The 27,657-nt window shown below is 44.1% G+C and overlaps 1 protein-coding gene across 1 annotated transcript; it reads right to left on the minus strand.

The window, feature by feature from the left end:
* Positions 1–1,315: 1,315 nt before the first annotated feature.
* Positions 1,316–5,908, minus strand: LOC133165513 (uncharacterized protein K02A2.6-like). Its single transcript, XM_061295238.1, has one exon. It carries the CDS (start codon positions 5,536–5,538, stop codon positions 1,543–1,545), a length of 3,996 nt encoding a protein of 1,331 aa, XP_061151222.1. The 5' UTR covers positions 5,539–5,908; the 3' UTR covers positions 1,316–1,542.
* Between the last annotated feature and the right edge of the window lie 21,749 nt (positions 5,909–27,657).

The following is a 27,657-nucleotide window of genomic DNA, read 5'->3' on the forward strand; positions in this document are numbered from 1 at the left end:
GAAAATGCGATTTAAGCAATAAAATTAAAAATGCTTATAAAACATAAACCAAACGTTGGAGGTGGTCATTTCTTCATGCGCAGTGATAAACTCGGCACTCTAAAGCACCCGAGAGCGTTTTTTTCGATGCCAACCTAACCAGAGTGACGGGAGCGGCACAATTCAGAAAAAGTGCTCAGCTCGCCGAGAAAATGCGATTTAAGCAATAAAATTAAAAATGCTTATAAAACATAAACCAAACGTTGGAGGTGGTCATTTCTTCATGCGCAGTGATAAACTCGGCACTCTAAAGCACCCGAGAGCGTTTTTTTCGATGCCAACCTAACCAGAGTGACGGGAGCGGCACAATTCAGAAAAAGTGCTCAGCTCGCCGAGAAAATGCGATTTAAGCAATAAAATTAAAAATGCTTATAAAACATAAACCAAACGTTGGAGGTGGTCATTTTTTCATGCGCAGTGATAAACTCGGCACTCTAAAGCACCCGAGAGCGTTTTTTTCGATGCCAACCTAACCAGAGTGACGGGAGCGGCACAATTCAGAAAAAGCGCTCAGCTCGCCGAGAAAATGCGATTTAAGCAATAAAATTAAAAATGCTTATTAAACATAAACCAAACGTTGGAGGTGGTCATTTCTTCATGCGCAGTGAATAACTCGGCACTCTAAAGCACCCGAGAGCGTTTTTTTCGATGCCAACCTAACCAGAGTGACGGGAGCGGCACAATTCAGAAAAAGCGCTCAGCTCGCCGAGAAAATGCGATTTAAGCAATAAAATTAAAAATGCTTATAAAACATAAACCAAACGTTGGAGGTGGTCATTTCTTCATGCGCAGTGATAAACTCGGCACTCTAAAGCACCCGAGAGCGTTTTTTTCGATGCCAACCTAACCAGAGTGACGGGAGCGGCACAATTCAGAAAAAGTGCTCAGCTCGCCGAGAAAATGCGATTTAAGGAATAAAATTAAAAATGCTTATAAAACATAAACCAAACGTTGGAGGTGGTCATTTCTTCATGCGCAGTGAATAACTCGGCACTCTAAAGCACCAGAGAGCGTTTTTTTCGATGCCAACCTAACCAGAGTGACGGGAGCGGCACAATTCAGAAAAAGTGCTCAGCTCGCCGAGAAAATGCGATTTAAGCAATAAAATTAAAAATGCTTATTAAACATAAACCAAACGTTGGAGGTGGTCATTTCTTCATGCGCAGTGAATAACTCGGCACTCTAAAGCACCCGAGAGCGTTTTTTTCGATGCCAACTGTTATGTCCTTACTACTTTCCGGGTTCTGAGGTAGCAAGGAAGGTTCGGGCAACGACGTGATGAATACTGCTTTATTTCTTCAACACCGTCCGTTCACAGGCCGTACATCACAACACTAAACGTCCCCGAAGCTGCCCCTCCCACTCCCGGAGTTTTCCCCCTACGGAACATGCGTTAGCCCAAAATATACAACATCTCCTCCCCCCTTACAATGAACATGCATGAACAACACGGAATTACGCACCTAGAACTAAACATCCCCATAACTCGGGTCAACCGCGAACCTATAAGTCCAAGCGCGCAGGAGCTCGCCGCTCTCTGATAGGATATCTCCTATCTGGGGGCACAGGATCAGCTCCACGGTCGACCAATGGTGAACTTGTTGCAGGAGCTTCTGCAAAGGAAGAAGTCAGAGTCTCTGTCTCATGCGCATCCTCAGCTGGGACTGGTGGCGCGAGTGTGATTGAGTCCTGCACTTGGGAGGGTATGGGAACCGGCGTTTTGACGTGGGCAGAGCTATCAGGAAGATCTTTGAGGGACAGCTCTGCTGGCCCTAACTGAGTCTGCAGGAGTTGATCAACATGTCTTCTCCATACACCATCAGACGTTTGGACAGTATAAGATACTGGTCCCGTTTGCGCAATAACAGTGGCAGGAATCCACTTTGGTTCGCCACGGTAGTTCCTTGCCAACACAGAGTCTCCTGGCTTGAAAACTCTTCCTTTGCCCTCCTGTCCTCTGCACCTAACCTGTTTTTCCTGCTGACCTTGGACAATGTCCTTCATTGCTGAGGGCTTCAAGAGGTCAAACGTGGTGCGCAGGTCTCTCTTTAGCATCAGGCTAGCAGGAGATGTCTTGGTGGTGGCATGCGGACTGTTCCGATAGGTTAGTAGGAAGTGGTGCAGTCTCTGATGTAGTGTTCCTTGTCCTTGTGATGTTTTCAAGGCATGCTTCATGGTTTGAACAAATCTCTCAGCAAGCCCATTTGTTGCGGGGTGGTAGGGGGCCGACTTAATGTGTTGGACACCGTTAGCTTGCAGGAACACTGCCATTTCTTGTGAGACAAATTGGGGTCCATTGTCAGAGACTAGCTGGGCAGGAGATCCAACCCGACTAAACAGTTCCCCTAACTTTTCGATAGTCTTTTCTGCAGTGGTTGATCTCATGATAGCCACCTCTGGCCATTTGCTGTGTGCATCCACAGCAATAAGGAACATCCTGTCCTCCACTGGTCCCGCAAAATCAATGTGCACCCGGTGCCATGGTCCTTGTGGGAATTCCCAGGGGTGAAGAGGCGCTAGTGGAGGATTGTTCCTGACTCGGTGGCATGATGGACAGCTTTTGGCCAACTCTTCAATTTGTTGATCCATGTTCGGCCACCAAAAATAGCTTCTCGCTATTTCTTTCATTCGGACTATTCCGCTGTGTCCCGAATGCAGTTGCTGCAGCACTTTTGAGCGAAGTGACCGTGGTATGACCACCCTCCTACCCCAGAGTAGACACCCAGACTGGACAGACAGTTGCAATCTCCTCCCGAGGAAAGGCTTCAGACTCGCATTATCGCCAGCAGATCGACCCTTAACGACAATGTCCACGACCGCAGATAACTCCGGGTCATTCCGAGTTTCCCTTTTTACCTGCACTGCAGAGACAGGTGCTCTCTCCACCTCCCTGAAGTAGAAAAGGTCCACCGTGTCCGACTCCGGCCTTGTGACAGGCAAGGGCAATCGGGACAAGCCATCCGCATTGCAGTGGAAGTCTGATTTTCGATACCTGATGTCATATGCATGCGCCGACAACAACAAAGCCCACCTCTGCAGTCGGCATGCAGCAAGAGACGGTATTCCAGTGTGCGGACCGAGGATGGTGGTGAGGGGCCGATGGTCCGTCAGGAGCGTAAACTTCCTCCCATATAAGTATTGATGGAATTTCCTAACTCCAAAAACAATGCTCAGTGCCTCTCGTTCCAGTTGAGCATAGTTAGACTCTGTTTTGTTCAATGTCCTCGATGCAAAAGCGATTGGCTTTTCCTCACCACCCGGCAGGACATGAGAGAGAATCGCCCCTACTCCGTAAGGAGAGGCGTCACAGGCGAGCTGCAGTGGAAGTGATGGGTTGAAGTGCGTCAGGACCTTGGACGTAGTCAGCGCTCCTTTAGCCTTTTCAAAAGCCTCCTGACAGCTGGCTGTCCACTTCCACGTTTTGTCTCGGCGTAACAGTTCGTGCAGGGGTTGAAGCAGTGATGACAGATTGGAGATGAAGCGTCCGTAATAGTTCAGCAGACCTAAGAAAGATCGTAGCTGGCTGATGTTTTGGGGTGGGGGCGCGTCCACGACAGCGGCCACTTTTGATGGTGCAGTGTGCAGTCCTTCTGCATCGATCACATGCCCCAGATATTCCACAGATGGCTTGAAGAAGTCACATTTGTCCTTACGGACTCTTAAGCCGTAGTCCTTCAGCCTTTGAAGGGTAGCATCCAAGTTGCGCAGGTGCTCGTCATCGGTAGATCCAGTGCACAGGATATCGTCAAGGTAGCACTGTACCCCAGGCAACCCACTAAGGATCTGATCCATCGCTCGCTGAAAAAGTGCCGGGGCTGACGTGATGCCGAACGGCAGTCTGCAGTATCTGAAGAGACCCTTGTGTGTGTTAATGGTCAACATTTCACGTGACTCTTTTTCTACATGCATTTGTAGGTAAGCCTGACTGAGATCTACCTTACTGAATTTTTGTCCCCCACTCAGTCCAGCAAACAAGTCATCAATTAGGGGAAGTGGATATTGCTCTGCTGCTAACACCGGGTTAAGTGTTACCTTGAAATCTCCACAGGTCCGAATTCCCCCATCTTTTTTTGGTACGGGAACGATGGGTGTGGCCCACTCACTGATGGTCACCGGCTCCAAAACCCCATTCTTGACCAGGGCGTCCAAGTCAGCTTCTACCTTGGATCGGATGGCGTATGGTACTGGTCTAGCTTTCATAAACACAGGCTTGCTACCAGGTTTGACATGTAACTTAACGGTTATATCTTTCATGCTGCCTAATTCATCACGGAAAACCTCTTCGTGTTTCTCGAGTATTTCTTGTAGCGGAGAGGAACGGTGTGACAGTTTCCTTATCGCTTGCCAGTCCAGCCGGATTCCCTGTAGCCATGTACGCCCCATTATGGCAGGATGATTTCCCTTGGTCACATAAAGGGGAAGCCTTTTTGTCCGCCCATGGTACTGAACAGTCACATCCGTCATCCCTTCCATGTGCACTCGATGTCCCGTATATGCCTTAAACACTGTGTCTGATGGACGTAGTGGAAGGTGCCTCATGAGTTTCCTGTAGATCTTGTGTGACACTAGTGATGCCTTTGATCCTGTGTCTATCTGCATTTTCACCACATGTCCCTCCAACTTGGGTTCAGCCCAGTAGCCACCTGAGCTCTCACCTACATTCATCGCTCGTATAGTATTTACAGGCACTTCTTCCTCCGAAGAATCACTATTTCTTCCATCATCATGGCAAACGGTGCGCACATGCCTTTTTTGTTTATATTTCATATTGTCACTTCTGTTCCCAGCCCTTGAGCTTTTGTCCATGTCCTGTTTACTTCGGCACGCCCGCTCTATGTGCCCTCTTTTTCCACAGTTACGACAGTCCATCTCTTTGCACCAGCACGTTGATGCAAGATGTCCAGATCTACCACAGCGAAAACATGGCCCTTGCGTGTTCGGTTTATCATTGTTGAGTTGGTGCACTCTTTCTGTAGCACTTAGTTGCTGGGCCTCCTTTTTCGCCATTTCCATTGTTACACTGATGTTAATGGCCTTCTCCAAAGTCAAGTCACTTTCTGTGAGTAATCTCTTCTGTGCTGCCTCGTTCCTAAGTCCACATACCAGCCTGTCTCTCAAAGTGTCATTTAACACATCCCGGAACTCACAGTGTTCAGCCAGCTTGCGTAGGCCCGCCACAAACTGGGTGACCGACTCGCCCTCTTCTTGGCTGCGTCTGTGAAATCGGAATCTTTCTGCGATTACCAGGGGTTTCGGTGAAAGATGGTTTGCCAGTACATCCACTATTTCTCGGTATGTTTTACTGCCGGGCTTTTCTGGTTGCAGTAGGTCACGTAGCAAGGTAAACGTTTTCGGCCCCATTACACTCAAAAACGTGGGCACCAGCTTCTCCTCCTTTATATCATTAGCCATGGCGAAGTAATCGAAACGCTCAGTATACGAGCCCCATTGTTCAACACTTTCGTCAAAGGGACCAATTGAGCCAATCATTCCGGCCATTACAAGTTCCTGTTTGTATGGCACTGCTTGCCCTACAGACGTCTCCCCTCAGCAGGCCACTCTTCTTTTTTTTCTTCGCCACACTACTCACGACGTTGCCACAGTCCACCAATCCACTCCACCCGTCGAGACGAATCCGGCCAACACGCGTCAGTCCAGACGTCCTCGTCGCCAGTTTTGTTATGTCCTTACTACTTTCCGGGTTCTGAGGTAGCAAGGAAGGTTCGGGCAACGACGTGATGAATACTGCTTTATTTCTTCAACACCGTCCGTTCACAGGCCGTACATCACAACACTAAACGTCCCCGAAGCTGCCCCTCCCACTCCCGGAGTTTTCCCCCTACGGAACATGCGTTAGCCCAAAATATACAACACCAACCTAACCAGAGTGACGGGAGCGGCACAATTCAGAAAAAGCGCTCAGCTCGCCGAGAAAATGCGATTTAAGCAATAAAATTAAAAATGCTTATAAAACATAAACCAAACGTTGGAGGTGGTCATTTCTTCATGCGCAGTGATAAACTCGGCACTCTAAAGCACCCGAGAGCGTTTTTTTCGATGCCAACCTAACCAGAGTGACGGGAGCGGCACAATTCAGAAAAAGTGCTCAGCTCGCCGAGAAAATGCGATTTAAGCAATAAAATTAAAAATGCTTATAAAACATAAACCAAACGTTGGAGGTGGTCATTTCTTCATGCGCAGTGAATAACTCGGCACTCTAAAGCACCCGAGAGCGTTTTTTTCTATGCCAACCTAACCAGAGTGACGGGAGCGGCACAATTCAGAAAAAGTGCTCAGCTCGCCGAGAAAATGCGATTTAAGCAATAAAATTAAAAATGCTTATAAAACATAAACCAAACGTTGGAGGTGGTCATTTCTTAATGCGCAGTAATAAACTCGGCACTCTAAAGCACCCGAGAGCGTTTTTTTCGATGCCAACCTAACCAGAGTGACGGGAGCGGCACAATTCAGAAAAAGTGCTCAGCTCGCCGAGAAAATGCGATTTAAGCAATAAAATTAAAAATGCTTATTAAACATAAACCAAACGTTGGAGGTGGTCATTTCTTCATGCGCAGTGAATAACTCGGCACTCTAAAGCACCCGATAGCGTTTTTTTCGATGCCAACCTAACCAGAGTGACGGGAGCGGCACAATTCAGAAAAAGTGCTCAGCTCGCCGAGAAAATGCGATTTAAGCAATAAAATTAAAAATGCTTATAAAACATAAACCAAACGTTGGAGGTGGTCATTTCTTAATGCGCAGTAATAAACTCGGCACTCTAAAGCACCCGAGAGCGTTTTTTTCGATGCCAACCTAACCAGAGTGACGGGAGCGGCACAATTCAGAAAAAGTGCTCAGCTCGCCGAGAAAATGCGATTTAAGCAATAAAATTAAAAATGCTTATAAAACATAAACCAAACGTTGGAGGTGGTCATTTCTTAATGCGCAGTAATAAACTCGGCACTCTAAAGCACCCGAGAGCGTTTTTTTCGATGCCAACCTAACCAGAGTGACGGGAGCGGCACGATTCAGAAAAAGCGCTCAGCTCGCCGAGAAAATGCGATTTAAGCAATAAAATTAAAAATGCTTATAAAACATAAACCAAACGTTGGAGGTGGTCATTTCTTCGTGCGCAGTGAATAACTCGGCACTCTAAAGCACCCGAGAGCGTTTTTTTCGATGCCAACCTAACCAGAGTGACGGGAGCGGCACAATTCAGAAAAAGTGCTCAGCTCGCCGAGAAAATGCGATTTAAGCAATAAAATTAAAAATGCTTATAAAACATAAACCAAACGTTGGAGGTGGTCATTTCTTAATGCGCAGTAATAAACTCGGCACTCTAAAGCACCCGAGAGCGTTTTTTTCGATGCCAACCTAACCAGAGTGACGGGAGCGGCACAATTCAGAAAAAGTGCTCAGCTCGCCGAGAAAATGCGATTTAAGCAATAAAATTAAAAATGCTTATTAAACATAAACCAAACGTTGGAGGTGGTCATTTCTGCATGCGCAGTGAATAACTCGGCACTCTAAAGCACCCGAGAGCGTTTTTTTCGATGCCAACCTAACCAGAGTGACGGGAGCGGCACAATTCAGAAAAAGCGCTCAGCTCGCCGAGAAAATGCGATTTAAGCAATAAAATTAAAAATGCTTATTAAACATAAACCAAACGTTGGAGGTGGTCATTTCTTCATGCGCAGTGAATAACTCGGCACTCTAAAGCACCCGAGAGCGTTTTTTTCGATGCCAACCTAACCAGAGTGACGGGAGCGGCACAATTCAGAAAAAGCGCTCAGCTCGCCGAGAAAATGCGATTTAAGCAATAAAATTAAAAATGCTTATAAAACATAAACCAAACGTTGGAGGTGGTCATTTCTTCATGCGCAGTGATAAACTCGGCACTCTAAAGCACCCGAGAGCGTTTTTTTCGATGCCAACCTAACCAGAGTGACGGGAGCGGCACAATTCAGAAAAAGTGCTCAGCTCGCCGAGAAAATGCGATTTAAGCAATAAAATTAAAAATGCTTATAAAACATAAACCAAACGTTGGAGGTGGTCATTTCTTCATGCGCAGTGAATAACTCGGCACTCTAAAGCACCCGAGAGCGTTTTTTTCGATGCCAACCTAACCAGAGTGACGGGAGCGGCACAATTCAGAAAAAGTGCTCAGCTCGCCGAGAAAATGCGATTTAAGCAATAAAATTAAAAATGCTTATAAAACATAAACCAAACGTTGGAGGTGGTCATTTCTTAATGCGCAGTAATAAACTCGGAACTCTAAAGCACCCGAGAGCGTTTTTTTCGATGCCAACCTAACCAGAGTGACGGGAGCGGCACAATTCAGAAAAAGTGCTCAGCTCGCCGAGAAAATGCGATTTAAGCAATAAAATTAAAAATGCTTATAAAACATAAACCAAACGTTGGAAGTGGTCATTTCTTCATGCGCAGTGATAAACTCGGCACTCTAAAGCACCCGAGAGCGTTTTTTTCGATGCCAACCTAACCAGAGTTACGGGAGCGGCACAATTCAGAAAAAGCGCTCAGCTCGCCGAGAAAATGCGATTTAAGCAATAAAATTAAAAATGCTTATAAAACATAAACCAAACGTTGGAGGTGGTCATTTCTTCATGCGCAGTGATAAACTCGGCACTCTAAAGCACCCGAGAGCGTTTTTTTCGATGCCAACCTAACCAGAGTGACGGGAGCGGCACAATTCAGAAAAAGCGCTCAGCTCGCCGAGAAAACGCGATTTAAGCAATAAAATTAAAAATGCTTATAAAACATAAACCAAACGTTGGAGGTGGTCATTTCTTCATGCGCAGTGAATAACTCGGCACTCTAAAGCACCCGAGAGCGTTTTTTTCGATGCCAACCTAACCAGAGTGACGGGAGCGGCACAATTCAGAAAAAGTGCTCAGCTCGCCGAGAAAATGCGATTTAAGCAATAAAATTAAAAATGCTTATAAAACATAAACCAAACGTTGGAGGTGGTCATTTCTTAATGCGCAGTAATAAACTCGGCACTCTAAAGCACCCGAGAGCGTTTTTTTCGATGCCAACCTAACCAGAGTGACGGGAGCGGCACAATTCAGAAAAAGTGCTCAGCTCGCCGAGAAAATGCGATTTAAGCAATAAAATTAAAAATGCTTATTAAACATAAACCAAACGTTGGAGGTGGTCATTTCTTCATGCGCAGTGAATAACTCGGCACTCTAAAGCACCCGGGAGCGTTTTTTTCGATGCCAACCTAACCAGAGTGACGGGAGCGGCACAATTCAGAAAAAGCTCTCAGCTCGCCGAGAAAATGCGATTTAAGCAATAAAATTAAAAATGCTTATTAAACATAAACCAAACGTTGGAGGTGGTCATTTCTTCATGCGCAGTGAATAACTCGGCACTCTAAAGCACCCGAGAGCGTTTTTTTCGATGCCAACCTAACCAGAGTGACGGGAGCGGCACAATTCAGAAAAAGCGCTCAGCTCGCCGAGAAAATGCGATTTAAGCAATAAAATTAAAAATGCTTATAAAACATAAACCAAACGTTGGAGGTGGTCATTTCTTCATGCGCAGTGATAAACTCGGCACTCTAAAGCACCCGAGAGCGTTTTTTTCGATGCCAACCTAACCAGAGTGACGGGAGCGGCACAATTCAGAAAAAGTGCTCAGCTCGCCGAGAAAATGCGATTTAAGCAATAAAATTAAAAATGCTTATAAAACATAAACCAAACGTTGGAGGTGGTCATTTCTTCATGCGCAGTGAATAACTCGGCACTCTAAAGCACCCGAGAGCGTTTTTTTCGATGCCAACCTAACCAGAGTGACGGGAGCGGCACAATTCAGAAAAAGTGCTCAGCTCGCCGAGAAAATGCGATTTAAGCAATAAAATTAAAAATGCTTATAAAACATAAACCAAACGTTGGAGGTGGTCATTTCTTCATGCGCAGTGAATAACTCGGCACTCTAAAGCACCCGAGAGCGTTTTTTTCGATGCCAACCTAACCAGAGTGACGGGAGCGGCACAATTCAGAAAAAGCGCTCAGCTCGCCGAGAAAATGCGATTTAAGCAATAAAATTAAAAATGCTTATAAAACATAAACCAAACGTTGGAGGTGGTATATCTTCATGCGCAGTGATAAACCCGGCACTCTAAAGCACCCGAGAGCGTTTTTTTCGATGCCCACCTAACCAGAGTGACGGGAGCGGCACAATTCAGAAAAAGTGCTCAGCTCGCCGAGAAAATGCGATTTAAGCAATAAAATTAAAAATGCTTATAAAACATAAACCAAACGTTGGAGGTGGTCATTTCTTCATGCGCAGTGAATAACTCGGCACTCTAAAGCACCCGAGAGCGTTTTTTTCGATGCCAACCTAACCAGAGTGACGGGAGCGGCACAATTCAGAAAAAGTGCTCAGCTCGCCGAGAAAATGCGATTTAAGCAATAAAATTAAAAATGCTTATAAAACATAAACCAAACGTTGGAGGTGGTCATTTCTTAATGCGCAGTAATAAACTCGGCACTCTAAAGCACCCGAGAGCGTTTTTTTCGATGCCAACCTAACCAGAGTGACGGGAGCGGCACAATTCAGAAAAAGTGCACCTCGCCGAGAAAATGCGATTTAAGCAATAAAATTAAAAATGCTTATAAAACATAAACCAAACGTTGGAGGTGGTCATTTCTTAATGCGCAGTAATAAACTCGGCACTCTAAAGCACCCGAGAGCGTTTTTTTTCGATGCCAACCTAACCAGAGTGACGGGAGCGGCACAATTCAGAAAAAGCGCTCAGCTCGCCGAGAAAATGCGATTTAAGCAATAAAATTAAAAATGCTCATAAACCAAACGTTGGAGGTGGTCATTTCTTCATGCGCAGTGATAAACTCGGCACTCTAAAGCACCCGAGAGCGTTTTTTTCGATGCCAACCTAACCAGAGTGACGGGAGCGGCACAATTCAGAAAAAGTGCTCAGCTCGCCGAGAAAATGTGATTTAAGCAATAAAATTAAAAATGCTTATAAAACATAAACCAAACGTTGGAGGTGGTCATTTCTTCATGCGCAGTGATAAACCCGGCACTCTAAAGCACCCGAGAGCGTTTTTTTCGATGCCAACCTAACCAGAGTGACGGGAGCGGCACAATTCAGAAAAAGTGCTCAGCTCGCCGAGAAAATGCGATTTAAGCAATAAAATTAAAAATGCTTATAAAACATAAACCAAACGTTGGAGGTGGTCATTTCTTCATGCGCAGTGATAAACTCGGCACTCTAAAGCACCCGAGAGCGTTTTTTTCGATGCCAACCTAACCAGAGTGACGGGAGCGGCACAATTCAGAAAAAGTGCTCAGCTCGCCGAGAAAATGCGATTTAAGCAATAAAATTAAAAATGCTTATAAAACATAAACCAAACGTTGGAGGTGGTCATTTCTTCATGCGCAGTGATAAACTCGGCACTCTAAAGCACCCGAGAGCGTTTTTTTCGATGCCAACCTAACCAGAGTGACGGGAGCGGCACAATTCAGAAAAAGTGCTCAGCTCGCCGAGAAAATGCGATTTAAGCAATAAAATTAAAAATGCTTATAAAACATAAACCAAACGTTGGAGGTGGTCATTTCTTCATGCGCAGTGATAAACTCGGCACTCTAAAGCACCCGAGAGCGTTTTTTTCGATGCCAACCTAACCAGAGTGACGGGAGCGGCACAATTCAGAAAAAGTGCTCAGCTCGCCGAGAAAATGCGATTTAAGCAATAAAATTAAAAATGCTTATAAAACATAAACCAAACGTTGGAGGTGGTCATTTCTTCATGCGCAGTGATAAACTCGGCACTCTAAAGCACCCGAGAGCGTTTTTTTCGATGCCAACCTAACCAGAGTGACGGGAGCGGCACAATTCAGAAAAAGTGCTCAGCTCGCCGAGAAAATGCGATTTAAGCAATAAAATTAAAAATGCTTATAAAACATAAACCAAACGTTGGAGGTGGTCATTTTTTCATGCGCAGTGATAAACTCGGCACTCTAAAGCACCCGAGAGCGTTTTTTTCGATGCCAACCTAACCAGAGTGACGGGAGCGGCACAATTCAGAAAAAGCGCTCAGCTCGCCGAGAAAATGCGATTTAAGCAATAAAATTAAAAATGCTTATTAAACATAAACCAAACGTTGGAGGTGGTCATTTCTTCATGCGCAGTGAATAACTCGGCACTCTAAAGCACCCGAGAGCGTTTTTTTCGATGCCAACCTAACCAGAGTGACGGGAGCGGCACAATTCAGAAAAAGCGCTCAGCTCGCCGAGAAAATGCGATTTAAGCAATAAAATTAAAAATGCTTATAAAACATAAACCAAACGTTGGAGGTGGTCATTTCTTCATGCGCAGTGATAAACTCGGCACTCTAAAGCACCCGAGAGCGTTTTTTTCGATGCCAACCTAACCAGAGTGACGGGAGCGGCACAATTCAGAAAAAGTGCTCAGCTCGCCGAGAAAATGCGATTTAAGGAATAAAATTAAAAATGCTTATAAAACATAAACCAAACGTTGGAGGTGGTCATTTCTTCATGCGCAGTGAATAACTCGGCACTCTAAAGCACCAGAGAGCGTTTTTTTCGATGCCAACCTAACCAGAGTGACGGGAGCGGCACAATTCAGAAAAAGTGCTCAGCTCGCCGAGAAAATGCGATTTAAGCAATAAAATTAAAAATGCTTATAAAACATAAACCAAACGTTGGAGGTGGTCATTTCTTAATGCGCAGTAATAAACTCGGCACTCTAAAGCACCCGAGAGCGTTTTTTTTCGATGCCAACCTAACCAGAGTGACGGGAGCGGCACAATTCAGAAAAAGTGCTCAGCTCGCCGAGAAAATGCGATTTAAGCAATAAAATTAAAAATGCTTATTAAACATAAACCAAACGTTGGAGGTGGTCATTTCTTCATGCGCAGTGAATAACTCGGCACTCTAAAGCACCCGAGAGCGTTTTTTTCGATGCCAACCTAACCAGAGTGACGGGAGCGGCACAATTCAGAAAAAGCGCTCAGCTCGCCGAGAAAATGCGATTTAAGCAATAAAATTAAAAATGCTTATTAAACATAAACCAAACGTTGGAGGTGGTCATTTCTTCATGCGCAGTGAATAACTCGGCACTCTAAAGCACCCGAGAGCGTTTTTTTCGATGCCAACCTAACCAGAGTGACGGGAGCGGCACAATTCAGAAAAAGCGCTCAGCTCGCCGAGAAAATGCGATTTAAGCAATAAAATTAAAAATGCTTATAAAACATAAACCAAACGTTGGAGGTGGTCATTTCTTCATGCGCAGTGATAAACTCGGCACTCTAAAGCACCCGAGAGCGTTTTTTTCGATGCCAACCTAACCAGAGTGACGGGAGCGGCACAATTCAGAAAAAGTGCTCAGCTCGCCGAGAAAATGCGATTTAAGCAATAAAATTAAAAATGCTTATAAAACATAAACCAAACGTTGGAGGTGGTCATTTCTTCATGCGCAGTGAATAACTCGGCACTCTAAAGCACCCGAGAGCGTTTTTTTCGATGCCAACCTAACCAGAGTGACGGGAGCGGCACAATTCAGAAAAAGTGCTCAGCTCGCCGAGAAAATGCGATTTAAGCAATAAAATTAAAAATGCTTATAAAACATAAACCAAACGTTGGAGGTGGTCATTTCTTAATGCGCAGTAATAAACTCGGCACTCTAAAGCACCCGAGAGCGTTTTTTTCGATGCCAACCTAACCAGAGTGACGGGAGCGGCACAATTCAGAAAAAGTGCTCAGCTCGCCGAGAAAATGCGATTTAAGCAATAAAATTAAAAATGCTTATTAAACATAAACCAAACGTTGGAGGTGGTCATTTCTTCATGCGCAGTGAATAACTCGGCACTCTAAAGCACCCGATAGCGTTTTTTTCGATGCCAACCTAACCAGAGTGACGGGAGCGGCACAATTCAGAAAAAGCGCTCAGCTCGCCGAGAAAATGCGATTTAAGCAATAAAATTAAAAATGCTTATTAAACATAAACCAAACGTTGGAGGTGGTCATTTCTTCATGCGCAGTGAATAACTCGGCACTCTAAAGCACCCGAGAGCGTTTTTTTCGATGCCAACCTAACCAGAGTGACGGGAGCGGCACAATTCAGAAAAAGCGCTCAGCTCGCCGAGAAAATGCGATTTAAGCAATAAAATTAAAAATGCTTATAAAACATAAACCAAACGTTGGAGGTGGTCATTTCTTCATGCGCAGTGATAAACTCGGCACTCTAAAGCACCCGAGAGCGTTTTTTTCGATGCCAACCTAACCAGAGTGACGGGAGCGGCACAATTCAGAAAAAGTGCTCAGCTCGCCGAGAAAATGCGATTTAAGCAATAAAATTAAAAATGCTTATAAAACATAAACCAAACGTTGGAGGTGGTCATTTCTTCATGCGCAGTGAATAACTCGGCACTCTAAAGCACCCGAGAGCGTTTTTTTCGATGCCAACCTAACCAGAGTGACGGGAGCGGCACAATTCAGAAAAAGTGCTCAGCTCGCCGAGAAAATGCGATTTAAGCAATAAAATTAAAAATGCTTATAAAACATAAACCAAACGTTGGAGGTGGTCATTTCTTAATGCGCAGTAATAAACTCGGAACTCTAGAGCACCCGAGAGCGTTTTTTTCGATGCCAACCTAACCAGAGTGACGGGAGCGGCACAATTCAGAAAAAGTGCTCAGCTCGCCGAGAAAATGCGATTTAAGCAATAAAATTAAAAATGCTTATAAAACATAAACCAAACGTTGGAAGTGGTCATTTCTTCATGCGCAGTGATAAACTCGGCACTCTAAAGCACCCGAGAGCGTTTTTTTCGATGCCAACCTAACCAGAGTTACGGGAGCGGCACAATTCAGAAAAAGCGCTCAGCTCGCCGAGAAAATGCGATTTAAGCAATAAAATTAAAAATGCTTATAAAACATAAACCAAACGTTGGAGGTGGTCATTTCTTCATGCGCAGTGATAAACTCGGCACTCTAAAGCACCCGAGAGCGTTTTTTTCGATGCCAACCTAACCAGAGTGACGAGAGCGGCACAATTCAGAAAAAGCGCTCAGCTCGCCGAGAAAACGCGATTTAAGCAATAAAATTAAAAATGCTTATAAAACATAAACCAAACGTTGGAGGTGGTCATTTCTTCATGCGCAGTGAATAACTCGGCACTCTAAAGCACCCGAGAGCGTTTTTTTCGATGCCAACCTAACCAGAGTGACGGGAGCGGCACAATTCAGAAAAAGTGCTCAGCTCGCCGAGAAAATGCGATTTAAGCAATAAAATTAAAAATGCTTATAAAACATAAACCAAACGTTGGAGGTGGTCATTTCTTAATGCGCAGTAATAAACTCGGCACTCTAAAGCACCCGAGAGCGTTTTTTTCGATGCCAACCTAACCAGAGTGACGGGAGCGGCACAATTCAGAAAAAGTGCTCAGCTCGCCGAGAAAATGCGATTTAAGCAATAAAATTAAAAATGCTTATTAAACATAAACCAAACGTTGGAGGTGGTCATTTCTTCATGCGCAGTGAATAACTCGGCACTCTAAAGCACCCGAGAGCGTTTTTTTCGATGCCAACCTAACCAGAGTGACGGGAGCGGCACAATTCAGAAAAAGCGCTCAGCTCGCCGAGAAAATGCGATTTAAGCAATAAAATTAAAAATGCTTATTAAACATAAACCAAACGTTGGAGGTGGTCATTTCTTCATGCGCAGTGAATAACTCGGCACTCTAAAGCACCCGAGAGCGTTTTTTTCGATGCCAACCTAACCAGAGTGACGGGAGCGGCACAATTCAGAAAAAGCGCTCAGCTCGCCGAGAAAATGCGATTTAAGCAATAAAATTAAAAATGCTTATAAAACATAAACCAAACGTTGGAGGTGGTCATTTCTTCATGCGCAGTGATAAACTCGGCACTCTAAAGCACCCGAGAGCGTTTTTTTCGATGCCAACCTAACCAGAGTGACGGGAGCGGCACAATTCAGAAAAAGTGCTCAGCTCGCCGAGAAAATGCGATTTAAGCAATAAAATTAAAAATGCTTATAAAACATAAACCAAACGTTGGAGGTGGTCATTTCTTCATGCGCAGTGAATAACTCGGCACTCTAAAGCACCCGAGAGCGTTTTTTTCGATGCCAACCTAACCAGAGTGACGGGAGCGGCACAATTCAGAAAAAGTGCTCAGCTCGCCGAGAAAATGCGATTTAAGCAATAAAATTAAAAATGCTTATAAAACATAAACCAAACGTTGGAAGTGGTCATTTCTTCATGCGCAGTGATAAACTCGGCACTCTAAAGCACCCGAGAGCGTTTTTTTCGATGCCAACCTAACCAGAGTTACGGGAGCGGCACAATTCAGAAAAAGCGCTCAGCTCGCCGAGAAAATGCGATTTAAGCAATAAAACTAAAAATGCTTATAAAACATAAACCAAACGTTGGAGGTGGTCATTTCTTCATGCGCAGTGATAAACTCGGCACTCTAAAGCACCCGAGAGCGTTTTTTTCGATGCCAACCTAACCAGAGTGACGGGAGCGGCACAATTCAGAAAAAGCGCTCAGCTCGCCGAGAAAATGCGATTTAAGCAATAAAATTAAAAATGCTTATAAAACATAAACCAAACGTTGGAGGTGGTCATTTCTTCATGCGCAGTGATAAACTCGGCACTCTAAAGCACCCGAGAGCGTTTTTTTCGATGCCAACCTAACCAGAGTGACGGGAGCGGCACAATTCAGAAAAAGTGCTCAGCTCGCCGAGAAAATGCGATTTAAGCAATAAAATTAAAAATGCTTATAAAACATAAACCAAACGTTGGAGGTGGTCATTTCTTCATGCGCAGTGAATAACTCGGCACTCTAAAGCACCCGAGAGCGTTTTTTTCGATGCCACCAGAGTGACGGGAGCGGCACAATTCAGAAAAAGTGCTCAGCTCGCCGAGAAAATGCGATTTAAGCAATAAAATTAAAAATGCTTATAAAACATCAACCAAACGTTGGAGGTGGTCATTTCTTAATGCGCAGTAATAAACTCGGCACTCTAAAGCACCCGTGAGCGTTTTTTTCGATGCCAACCTAACCAGAGTGACGGGAGCGGCACAATTCAGAAAAAGTGCTCAGCTCGCCGAGAAAATGCGATTTAAGCAATAAAATTAAAAATGCTTATAAAACATAAACCAAACGTTGGAGGTGGTCATTTCTTCATGCGCAGTGATAAAGTCGGCACTCTAAAGCACCCGAGAGCGTTTTTTTCGATGCCAACCTAACCAGAGTGACGGGAGCGGCACAATTCAGAAAAAGTGCTCAGCTCGCCGAGAAAATGCGATTTAAGCAATAAAATTAAAAATGCTTATTAAACATAAACCAAACGTTGGAGGTGGTCATTTCTTCATGCGCAGTGATAAACTCGGCACTCTAAAGCACCCGAGAGCGTTTTTTTCGATGCCAACCTAACCAGAGTGACGGGAGCGGCACAATTCAGAAAAAGTGCTCAGCTCGCCGAGAAAATGCGATTTAAGCAATAAAATTAAAAATGCTTATTAAACATAAACCAAACGTTGGAGGTGGTCATTTCTTCATGCGCAGTGAATAACTCGGCACTCTAAAGCACCCGAGAGCGTTTTTTTCGATGCCAACCTAACCAGAGTGACGGGAGCGGCACAATTCAGAAAAAGCGCTCAGCTCGCCGAGAAAATGCGATTTAAGCAATAAAATTAAAAATGCTTATAAAACATAAACCAAACGTTAATTGGAGGTGGTCATTTCTTCATGCGCAGTGATAAACCCGGCACTCTAAAGCACCCGAGAGCGTTTTTTTCGATGCCCACCTAACCAGAGTGACGGGAGCGGCACAATTCAGAAAAAGTGCTCAGCTCGCCGAGAAAATGCGATTTAAGCAATAAAATTAAAAATGCTTATAAAACATAAACCAAACGTTGGAGGTGGTCATTTCTTCATGCGCAGTGAATAACTCGGCACTCTAAAGCACCCGAGAGCGTTTTTTTCGATGCCAACTTAACCAGAGTGACGGGAGCGGCACAATTCAGAAAAAGCGCTCAGCTCGCCGAGAAAATGCGATTTAAGCAATAAAATTAAAAATGCTTATAAAACATAAACCAAACGTTGGAGGTGGTCATTTCTTCATGCGCAGTGATAAACCCGGCACTCTAAAGCACCCGAGAGCGTTTTTTTCGATGCCCACCTAACCAGAGTGACGGGAGCGGCACAATTCAGAAAAAGTGCTCAGCTCGCCGAGAAAATGCGATTTAAGCAATAAAATTAAAAATGCTTATAAAACATAAACCAAACGTTGGAGGTGGTCATTTCTTCATGCGCAGTGAATAACTCGGCACTCTAAAGCACCCGAGAGCGTTTTTTTCGATGCCAACCTAACCAGAGTGACGGGAGCGGCACAATTCAGAAAAAGTGCTCAGCTCGCCGAGAAAATGCGATTTAAGCAATAAAATTAAAAATGCTTATAAAACATAAACCAAACGTTGGAGGTGGTCATTTCTTAATGCGCAGTAATAAACTCGGCACTCTAAAGCACCCGAGAGCGTTTTTTTCGATGCCAACCTAACCAGAGTGACGGGAGCGGCACAATTCAGAAAAAGTGCACCTCGCCGAGAAAATGCGATTTAAGCAATAAAATTAAAAATGCTTATAAAACATAAACCAAACGTTGGAGGTGGTCATTTCTTAATGCGCAGTAATAAACTCGGCACTCTAAAGCACCCGAGAGCGTTTTTTTCGATGCCAACCTAACCAGAGTGACGGGAGCGGCACAATTCAGAAAAAGCGCTCAGCTCGCCGAGAAAATGCGATTTAAGCAATAAAATTAAAAATGCTTATAAAACATAAACCAAACGTTGGAGGTGGTCATTTCTTCGTGCGCAGTGAATAACTCGGCACTCTAAAGCACCCGAGAGCGTTTTTTTCGATGCCAACCTAACCAGAGTGACGGGAGCGGCACAATTCAGAAAAAGTGCTCAGCTCGCCGAGAAAATGCGATTTAAGCAATAAAATTAAAAATGCTTATAAAACATAAACCAAACGTTGGAGGTGGTCATTTCTTAATGCGCAGTAATAAACTCGGCACTCTAAAGCACCCGAGAGCGTTTTTTTCGATGCCAACCTAACCAGAGTGACGGGAGCGGCACAATTCAGAAAAAGTGCTCAGCTCGCCGAGAAAATGCGATTTAAGCAATAAAATTAAAAATGCTTATTAAACATAAACCAAACGTTGGAGGTGGTCATTTCTTCATGCGCAGTAATAAACTCGGCACTCTAAAGCACCCGAGAGCGTTTTTTTCGATGCCAACCTAACCAGAGTGACGGGAGCGGCACAATTCAGAAAAAGTGCTCAGCTCGCCGAGAAAATGCGATTTAAGCAATAAAATTAAAAATGCTTATAAAACATAAACCAAACGTTGGAGGTGGTCATTTCTTCATGCGCAGTGAATAACTCGGCACTCTAAAGCACCCGAGAGCGTTTTTTTCGATGCCAACCTAACCAGAGTGACGGGAGCGGCACAATTCAGAAAAAGTGCTCAGCTCGCCGAGAAAATGCGATTTAAGCAATAAAATTAAAAATGCTTATAAAACATAAACCAAACGTTGGAGGTGGTCATTTCTTAATGCGCAGTAATAAACTCGGCACTCTAAAGCACCCGTGAGCGTTTTTTTCGATGCCAACCTAACCAGAGTGACGGGAGCGGCACAATTCAGAAAAAGTGCTCAGCTCGCCGAGAAAATGCGATTTAAGCAATAAAATTAAAAATGCTTATAAAACATAAACCAAACGTTGGAGGTGGTCATTTCTTCATGCGCAGTGAATAACTCGGCACTCTAAAGCACCCGAGAGCGTTTTTTTCGATGCCAACCTAACCAGAGTGACGGGAGCGGCACAATTCAGAAAAAGTGCTCAGCTCGCCGAGAAAATGCGATTTAAGCAATAAAATTAAAAATGCTTATAAAACATAAACCAAACGTTGGAGGTGGTCATTTCTTCATGCGCAGTGAATAACTCGGCACTCTAAAGCACCCGAGAGCGTTTTTTTCGATGCCAACCTAACCAGAGTGACGGGAGCGGCACAATTCAGAAAAAGCGCTCAGCTCGCCGAGAAAATGCGATTTAAGCAATAAAATTAAAAATGCTTATTAAACATAAACCAAACGTTGGAGGTGGTCATTTCTTCATGCGCAGTGAATAACTCGGCACTCTAAAGCACCCGAGAGCGTTTTTTTCGATGCCAACCTAACCAGAGTGACGGGAGCGGCACAATTCAGAAAAAGCGCTCAGCTCGCCGAGAAAATGCGATTTAAGCAATAAAATTAAAAATGCTTATAAAACATAAACCAAACGTTGGAGGTGGTCATTTCTTCGTGCGCAGTGATAAACTCGGCACTCTAAAGCACCCGAGAGCGTTTTTTTCGATGCCAACCTAACCAGAGTGACGGGAGCGGCACAATTCAGAAAAAGTGCTCAGCTCACCGAGAAAATGCGATTTAAGCAATAAAATTAAAAATGCTTATAAAACATAAACCAAACGTTGGAGGTGGTCATTTCTTCATGCGCAGTGAATAACTCGGCACTCTAAAGCACCCGAGAGCGTTTTTTTCGATTCCAACCTAACCAGAGTGACGGGAGCGGCACAATTCAGAAAAAGTGCTCAGCTCGCCGAGAAAATGCGATTTAAGCAATAAAATTAAAAATGCTTATAAAACATAAACCAAACGTTGGAGGTGGTCATTTCTTCATGCGCAGTGAATAACTCGGCACTCTAAAGCACCCGAGAGCGTTTTTTTCGATGCCAACCTAACCAGAGTGACGGGAGCGGCACAATTCAGAAAAAGTGCTCAGCTCGCCGAGAAAATGCGATTTAAGCAATAAAATTAAAAATGCTTATTAAACATAAACCAAACGTTGGAGGTGGTCATTTCTTAATGCGCAGTAATAAACTCGGCACTCTAAAGCACCCGAGAGCGTTTTTTTCGATGCCAACCTAACCAGAGTGACGGGAGCGGCACAATTCAGAAAAAGTGCTCAGCTCGCCGAGAAAATGCGATTTAAGCAATAAAATTAAAAATGCTTATAAAACATAAACCAAACGTTGGAGGTGGTCATTTCTTAATGCGCAGTAATAAACTCGGCACTCTAAAGCACCCGAGAGCGTTTTTTTCGATGCCAACCTAACCAGAGTGACGGGAGCGGCACAATTCAGAAAAAGTGCTCAGCTCGCCGAGAAAATGCGATTTAAGCAATAAAATTAAAAATGCTTATAAAACATAAACCAAACGTTGGAGGTGGTCATTTCTTAATGCGCAGTAATAAACTCGGCACTCTAAAGCACCCGAGAGCGTTTTTTTCGATGCCAACCTAACCGGAGTGACGGGAGCGGCACAATTCAGAAAAAGTGCTCAGCTCGCCGAGAAAATGCGATTTAAGCAATAAAATTAAAAATGCTTATTAAACATAAACCAAACGTTGGAGGTGGTCATTTCTTCATGCACAGTGAATAACTCGGCACTCTAAAGCACCCGATAGCGTTTTTTTCGATGCCAACCTAACCAGAGTGACGGGAGCGGCACAATTCAGAAAAAGTGCTCAGCTCGCCGAGAAAATGCGATTTAAGCAATAAAATTAAAAATGCTTATAAAACATAAACCAAACGTTGGAGGTGGTCATTTCTTAATGCGCAGTAATAAACTCGGCACTCTAAAGCACCCGAGAGCGTTTTTTTCGATGCCAACCTAACCAGAGTGACGGGAGCGGCACAATTCAGAAAAAGTGCTCAGCTCGCCGAGAAAATGCGATTTAAGCAATAAAATTAAAAATGCTTATAAAACATAAACCAAACGTTGGAGGTGGTCATTTCTTAATGCGCAGTAATAAACTCGGCACTCTAAAGCACCCGAGAGCGTTTTTTTCGATGCCAACCTAACCAGAGTGACGGGAGCGGCACAATTCAGAAAAAGCGCTCAGCTCGCCGAGAAAATGCGATTTAGGCAATAAAATTAAAAATGCTTATAAAACATAAACCAAACGTTGGAGGTGGTCATTTCTTCGTGCGCAGTGAATAACTCGGCACTCTAAAGCACCCGAGAGCGTTTTTTTCGATGCCAACCTAACCAGAGTGACGGGAGCGGCACAATTCAGAAAAAGTGCTTAGCTCGCCGAGAAAATGCGATTTAAGCAATAAAATTAAAAATGCTTATAAAACATAAACCAAACGTTGGAGGTGGTCATTTCTTAATGCGCAGTAATAAACTCGGCACTCTAAAGCACCCGAGAGCGTTTTTTTCGATGCCAACCTAACCAGAGTGACGGGAGCGGCACAATTCAGAAAAAGTGCTCAGCTCGCCGAGAAAATGCGATTTAAGCAATAAAATTAAAAATGCTTATCAAACATAAACCAAACGTTGGAGGTGGTCATTTCTTCATGCGCAGTGAATAACTCGGCACTCTAAAGCACCCGAGAGCGTTTTTTTCGATGCCAACCTAACCAGAGTGACGGGAGCGGCACAATTCAGAAAAAGCGCTCAGCTCGCCGAGAAAATGCGATTTAAGCAATAAAATTAAAAATGCTTATTAAACATAAACCAAACGTTGGAGGTGGTCATTTCTTCATGCGCAGTGAATAACTCGGCACTCTAAAGCACCCGAGAGTGTTTTTTTCGATGCCAACCTAACCAGAGTGACGGGAGCCGCACAATTCAGAAAAAGCGCTCAGCTCGCCGAGAAAATGCGATTTAAGCAATAAAATTAAAAATGCTTATAAAACATAAACCAAACGTTGGAGGTGGTCATTTCTTCATGCGCAGTGATAAACTCGGCACTCTAAAGCACCCGAGAGCGTTTTTTTCGATGCCAACCTATCCAGAGTGACGGGAGCGGCACAATTCAGAAAAAGTGCTCAGCTCGCCGAGAAAATGCGATTTAAGCAATAAAATTAAAAATGCTTATAAAACATAAACCAAACGTTGGAGGTGGTCATTTCTTCATGCGCAGTGAATAACTCGGCACTCTAAAGCACCCGAGAGCGTTTTTTTCGATGCCAACCTAACCAGAGTGACGGGAGCGGCACAATTCAGAAAAAGCGCTCAGCTCGCCGAGAAAATGCGATTTAAGCAATAAAATTAAGAATGCTTATAAAACATAAACCAAACGTTGGAGGTGGTCATTTCTTCATGCGCAGTGATAAACTCGGCACTCTAAAGCACCCGAGAGCGTTTTTTTCGATGCCAACCTAACCAGAGTGACGGGAGCGGCACAATTCAGAAAAAGTGCTCAGCTCGCCGAGAAAATGCGATTTAAGCAATAAAATTAAAAATGCTTATAAAACATAAACCAAACGTTGGAGGTGGTCATTTCTTCATGCGCAGTGAATAACTCGGCACTCTAAAGCACCCGAGAGCGTTTTTTTCGATGCCAACCTAACCAGAGTGACGGGAGCGGCACAATTCAGAAAAAGTGCTCAGCTCGCCGAGAAAATGTGATTTAAGCAATAAAATTAAAAATGCTTATAAAACATAAACCAAACGTTGGAGGTGGTCATTTCTTAATGCACAGTAATAAACTCGGCACTCTAAAGCACCCGAGAGCGTTTTTTTTCGATGCCAACCTAACCAGAGTGACGGGAGCGGCACAATTCAGAAAAAGTGCTCAGCTCGCCGAGAAAATGCGATTTAAGCAATAAAATTTAAAATGCTTATTAAACATAAACCAAACGTTGGAGGTGGTCATTTCTTCATGCGCAGTGAATAACTCGGCACTCTAAAGCACCCGAGAGCGTTTTTTTCGATGCCAACCTAACCAGAGTGACGGGAGCGGCACAATTCAGAAAAAGCGCTCAGCTCGCCGAGAAAATGCGATTTAAGCAATAAAATTAAAAATGCTTATTAAACATAAACCAAACGTTGGAGGTGGTCATTTCTTCATGCGCAGTGAATAACTCGGCACTCTAAAGCACCCGAGAGCGTTTTTTTCGATGCCAACCTAACCAGAGTGACGGGAGCGGCACAATTCAGAAAAAGCGCTCAGCTCGCCGAGAAAATGCGATTTAAGCAATAAAATTAAAAATGCTTATAAAACATAAACCAAACGTTGGAGGTGGTCATTTCTTCATGCGCAGTGATAAACTCGGCACTCTAAAGCACCCGAGAGCGTTTTTTTCGATGCCAACCTAACCAGAGTGACGGGAGCGGCACAATTCAGAAAAAGTGCTCAGCTCGCCGAGAAAATGCGATTTAAGCAATAAAATTAAAAATGCTTATAAAACATAAACCAAACGTTGGAGGTGGTCATTTCTTCATGCGCAGTGAATAACTCGGCACTCTAAAGCACCCGAGAGCGTTTTTTTCGATGCCAACCTAACCAGAGTGACGGGAGCGGCACAATTCAGAAAAAGTGCTCAGCTCGCCGAGAAAATGCGATTTAAGCAATAAAATTAAAAATGCTTATTAAACATAAACCAAACGTTGGAGGTGGTCATTTCTTCATGCGCAGTGATAAACTCGGCACTCTAAAGCACCCGAGAGCGTTTTTTTCGATGCCAACCTAACCAGAGTGACGGGAGCGGCACAATTCAGAAAAAGCGCTCAGCTCGCCGAGAAAATGCGATTTAAGCAACAAAATTAAAAATGCTTATAAAACATAAACCAAACGTTGGAGGTGGTCATTTCTTCATGCGCAGTGATAAACTCGGCACTCTAAAGCACCCGAGAGCGTTTTTTTCGATGCCAACCTAACCAGAGTGACGGGAGCGGCACAATTCAGAAAAAGCGCTCAGCTCGCCGAGAAAATGCGATTTAAGCAATAAAATTAAAAATGCTTATAAAACATAAACCAAACGTTGGAGGTGGTCATTTCTTCATGCGCAGTGATAAACTCGGCACTCTAAAGCACCCGAGAGCGTTTTTTTCGATGCTAACCTAACCAGAGTGACGGGAGCGGCACAATTCAGAAAAAGTGCTCAGCTCGCCGAGAAAATGCGATTCAAGCAATAAAATTAAAAATGCTTATTAAACATAAACCAAACGTTGGAGGTGGTCATTTCTTCATGCGCAGTGAATAACTCGGCACTCCAAAGCACCCGAGAGCGTTTTTTTCGATGCCAACCTAACCAGAGTGACGGGAGCGGCACAATTCAGAAAAAGTGCTCAGCTCGCCGAGAAAATGCGATTTAAGCAATAAAATTAAAAATGCTTATAAAACATAAACCAAACGTTGGAGGTGGTCATTTCTTAATGCGCAGTAATAAACTCGGCACTCTAAAGCACCCGAGAGCGTTTTTTTCGATGCCAACCTAACCAGAGTGACGGGAGCGGCACAATTCAGAAAAAGTGCTCAGCTCGCCGAGAAAATGCGATTTAAGCAATAAAATTAAAAATGCTTATAAAACATAAACCAAACGTTGGAGGTGGTCATTTCTTAATGCGCAGTAATAAACTCGGCACTCTAAAGCACCCGAGAGCGTTTTTTTCGATGCCAACCTAACCAGAGTGACGGGAGCGGCACAATTCAGAAAAAGTGCTCAGCTCGCCGAGAAAATGCGATTTAAGCAATAAAATTAAAAATGCTTATTAAACATAAACCAAACGTTGGAGGTGGTCATTTCTTCATGCGCAGTGAATAACTCGGCACTCTAAAGCACCCGATAGCGTTTTTTTCGATGCCAACCTAACCAGAGTGACGGGAGCGGCACAATTCAGAAAAAGTGCTCAGCTCGCCGAGAAAATGCGATTTAAGCAATAAAATTAAAAATGCTTATAAAACATAAACCAAACGTTGGAGGTGGTCATTTCTTAATGCGCAGTAATAAACTCGGCACTCTAAAGCACCCGAGAGCGTTTTTTTCGATGCCAACCTAACCAGAGTGACGGGAGCGGCACAATTCAGAAAAAGTGCTCAGCTCGCCGAGAAAATGCGATTTAAGCAATAAAATTAAAAATGCTTATAAAACATAAACCAAACGTTGGAGGTGGTCATTTCTTAATGCGCAGTAATAAACTCGGCACTCTAAAGCACGCGAGAGCGTTTTTTTCGATGCCAACCTAACCAGAGTGACGGGAGCGGCACAATTCAGAAAAAGCGCTCAGCTCGCCGAGAAAATGCGATTTAAGCAATAAAATTAAAAATGCTTATAAAACATAAACCAAACGTTGGAGGTGGTCATTTCTTCGTGCGCAGTGAATAACTCGGCACTCTAAAGCACCCGAGAGCGTTTTTTTCGATGCCAACCTAACCAGAGTGACGGGAGCGGCACAATTCAGAAAAAGTGCTCAGCTCACCGAGAAAATGCGATTTAAGCAATAAAATTAAAAATGCTTATAAAACATAAACCAAACGTTGGAGGTGGTCATTTCTTAATGCGCAGTAATAAACTCGGCACTCTAAAGCACCCGAGAGCATTTTTTTCGATGCCAACCTAACCAGAGTGACGGGAGCGGCACAATTCAGAAAAAGTGCTCAGCTCGCCGAGAAAATGCGAAATAAGCAATAAAATTAAAAATGCTTATTAAACATAAACCAAACGTTGGAGGTGGTCATTTCTTCATGCGCAGTGAATAACTCGGCACTCTAAAGCACCCGAGAGCGTTTTTTTCGATGCCAACCTAACCAGAGTGACGGGAGCGGCACAATTCAGAAAAAGCGCTCAGCTCGCCGAGAAAATGCGATTTAAGCAATAAAATTAAAAATGCTTATAAAACATAAACCAAACGTTGGAGGTGGTCATTTCTTCATGCGCAGTGATAAACTCGGTACTCTAAAGCACCCGAGAGCGTTTTTTTCGATGCCAACCTAACCAGAGTGACGGGAGCGGCACAATTCAGAAAAAGCTCTCAGCTCGCCGAGAAAATGCGATTTAAGCAATACAATTAAAAATGCTTATAAAACATGAACCAAACGTTGGAGGTGGTCATTTCTTCACGCGCAGTGATAAACTCGGCACTCTAAAGCACCCGAGAGCGTTTTTTCCGATGCCAAGCTAACCAGAGTGACGGGAGCGGCACAATTCAGAAAAAGTGCTTGTAGTGTCGTGATAATTAGACACTACCCCTTTAAGACACGGAGGAAGTGAGAGGGCGTTACACAGAGAGCGGGAGAGTTATAGTTAAACAGAACGAGCGAGGAGTCAATGTTGCACTACCTGTAACTGTGAATGAAAGTTATTAAAGCTTCAACTACAAAGATCTAAACTGAGAGGACATCCAGTTTCTACAATGGCGACGAGGATATTGCGCGACTGACGTGGACGGATCCCCGCGACGGAGTTTCTGCCGCTCACAACGGTTTGCCTGCTGGATCGGGGCTAGCAACGGCTACACACACGTGGACAGTGGTATTCCTGTGGAAAGGAAAAGAGAACGCTGTCGAACAAAACCTATTGTAACGATGGCTGGTGTGGCTGGTTTACCCGCGTTTCCCCTTTTTGATGTTCATGCAGAGCCGGCTTCCCTTTCCCTGAAATGGACGAAGTGGATGAGGAGATTTGAGACATTTCTCACGGCGGCTGCCATAACTGATAAAACGAGAAAAAAGGCTATGCTTCTGTACTACGCTGGGGAACAAGTGCAGGATATCTTTGAGACTTTTCCTGAAAGAGGC

This window comes from Syngnathus typhle, linkage group LG13 (genome assembly GCF_033458585.1).
Source record: "Syngnathus typhle isolate RoL2023-S1 ecotype Sweden linkage group LG13, RoL_Styp_1.0, whole genome shotgun sequence".
Taxonomy (NCBI): Eukaryota; Metazoa; Chordata; class Actinopteri; order Syngnathiformes; family Syngnathidae; genus Syngnathus; species Syngnathus typhle.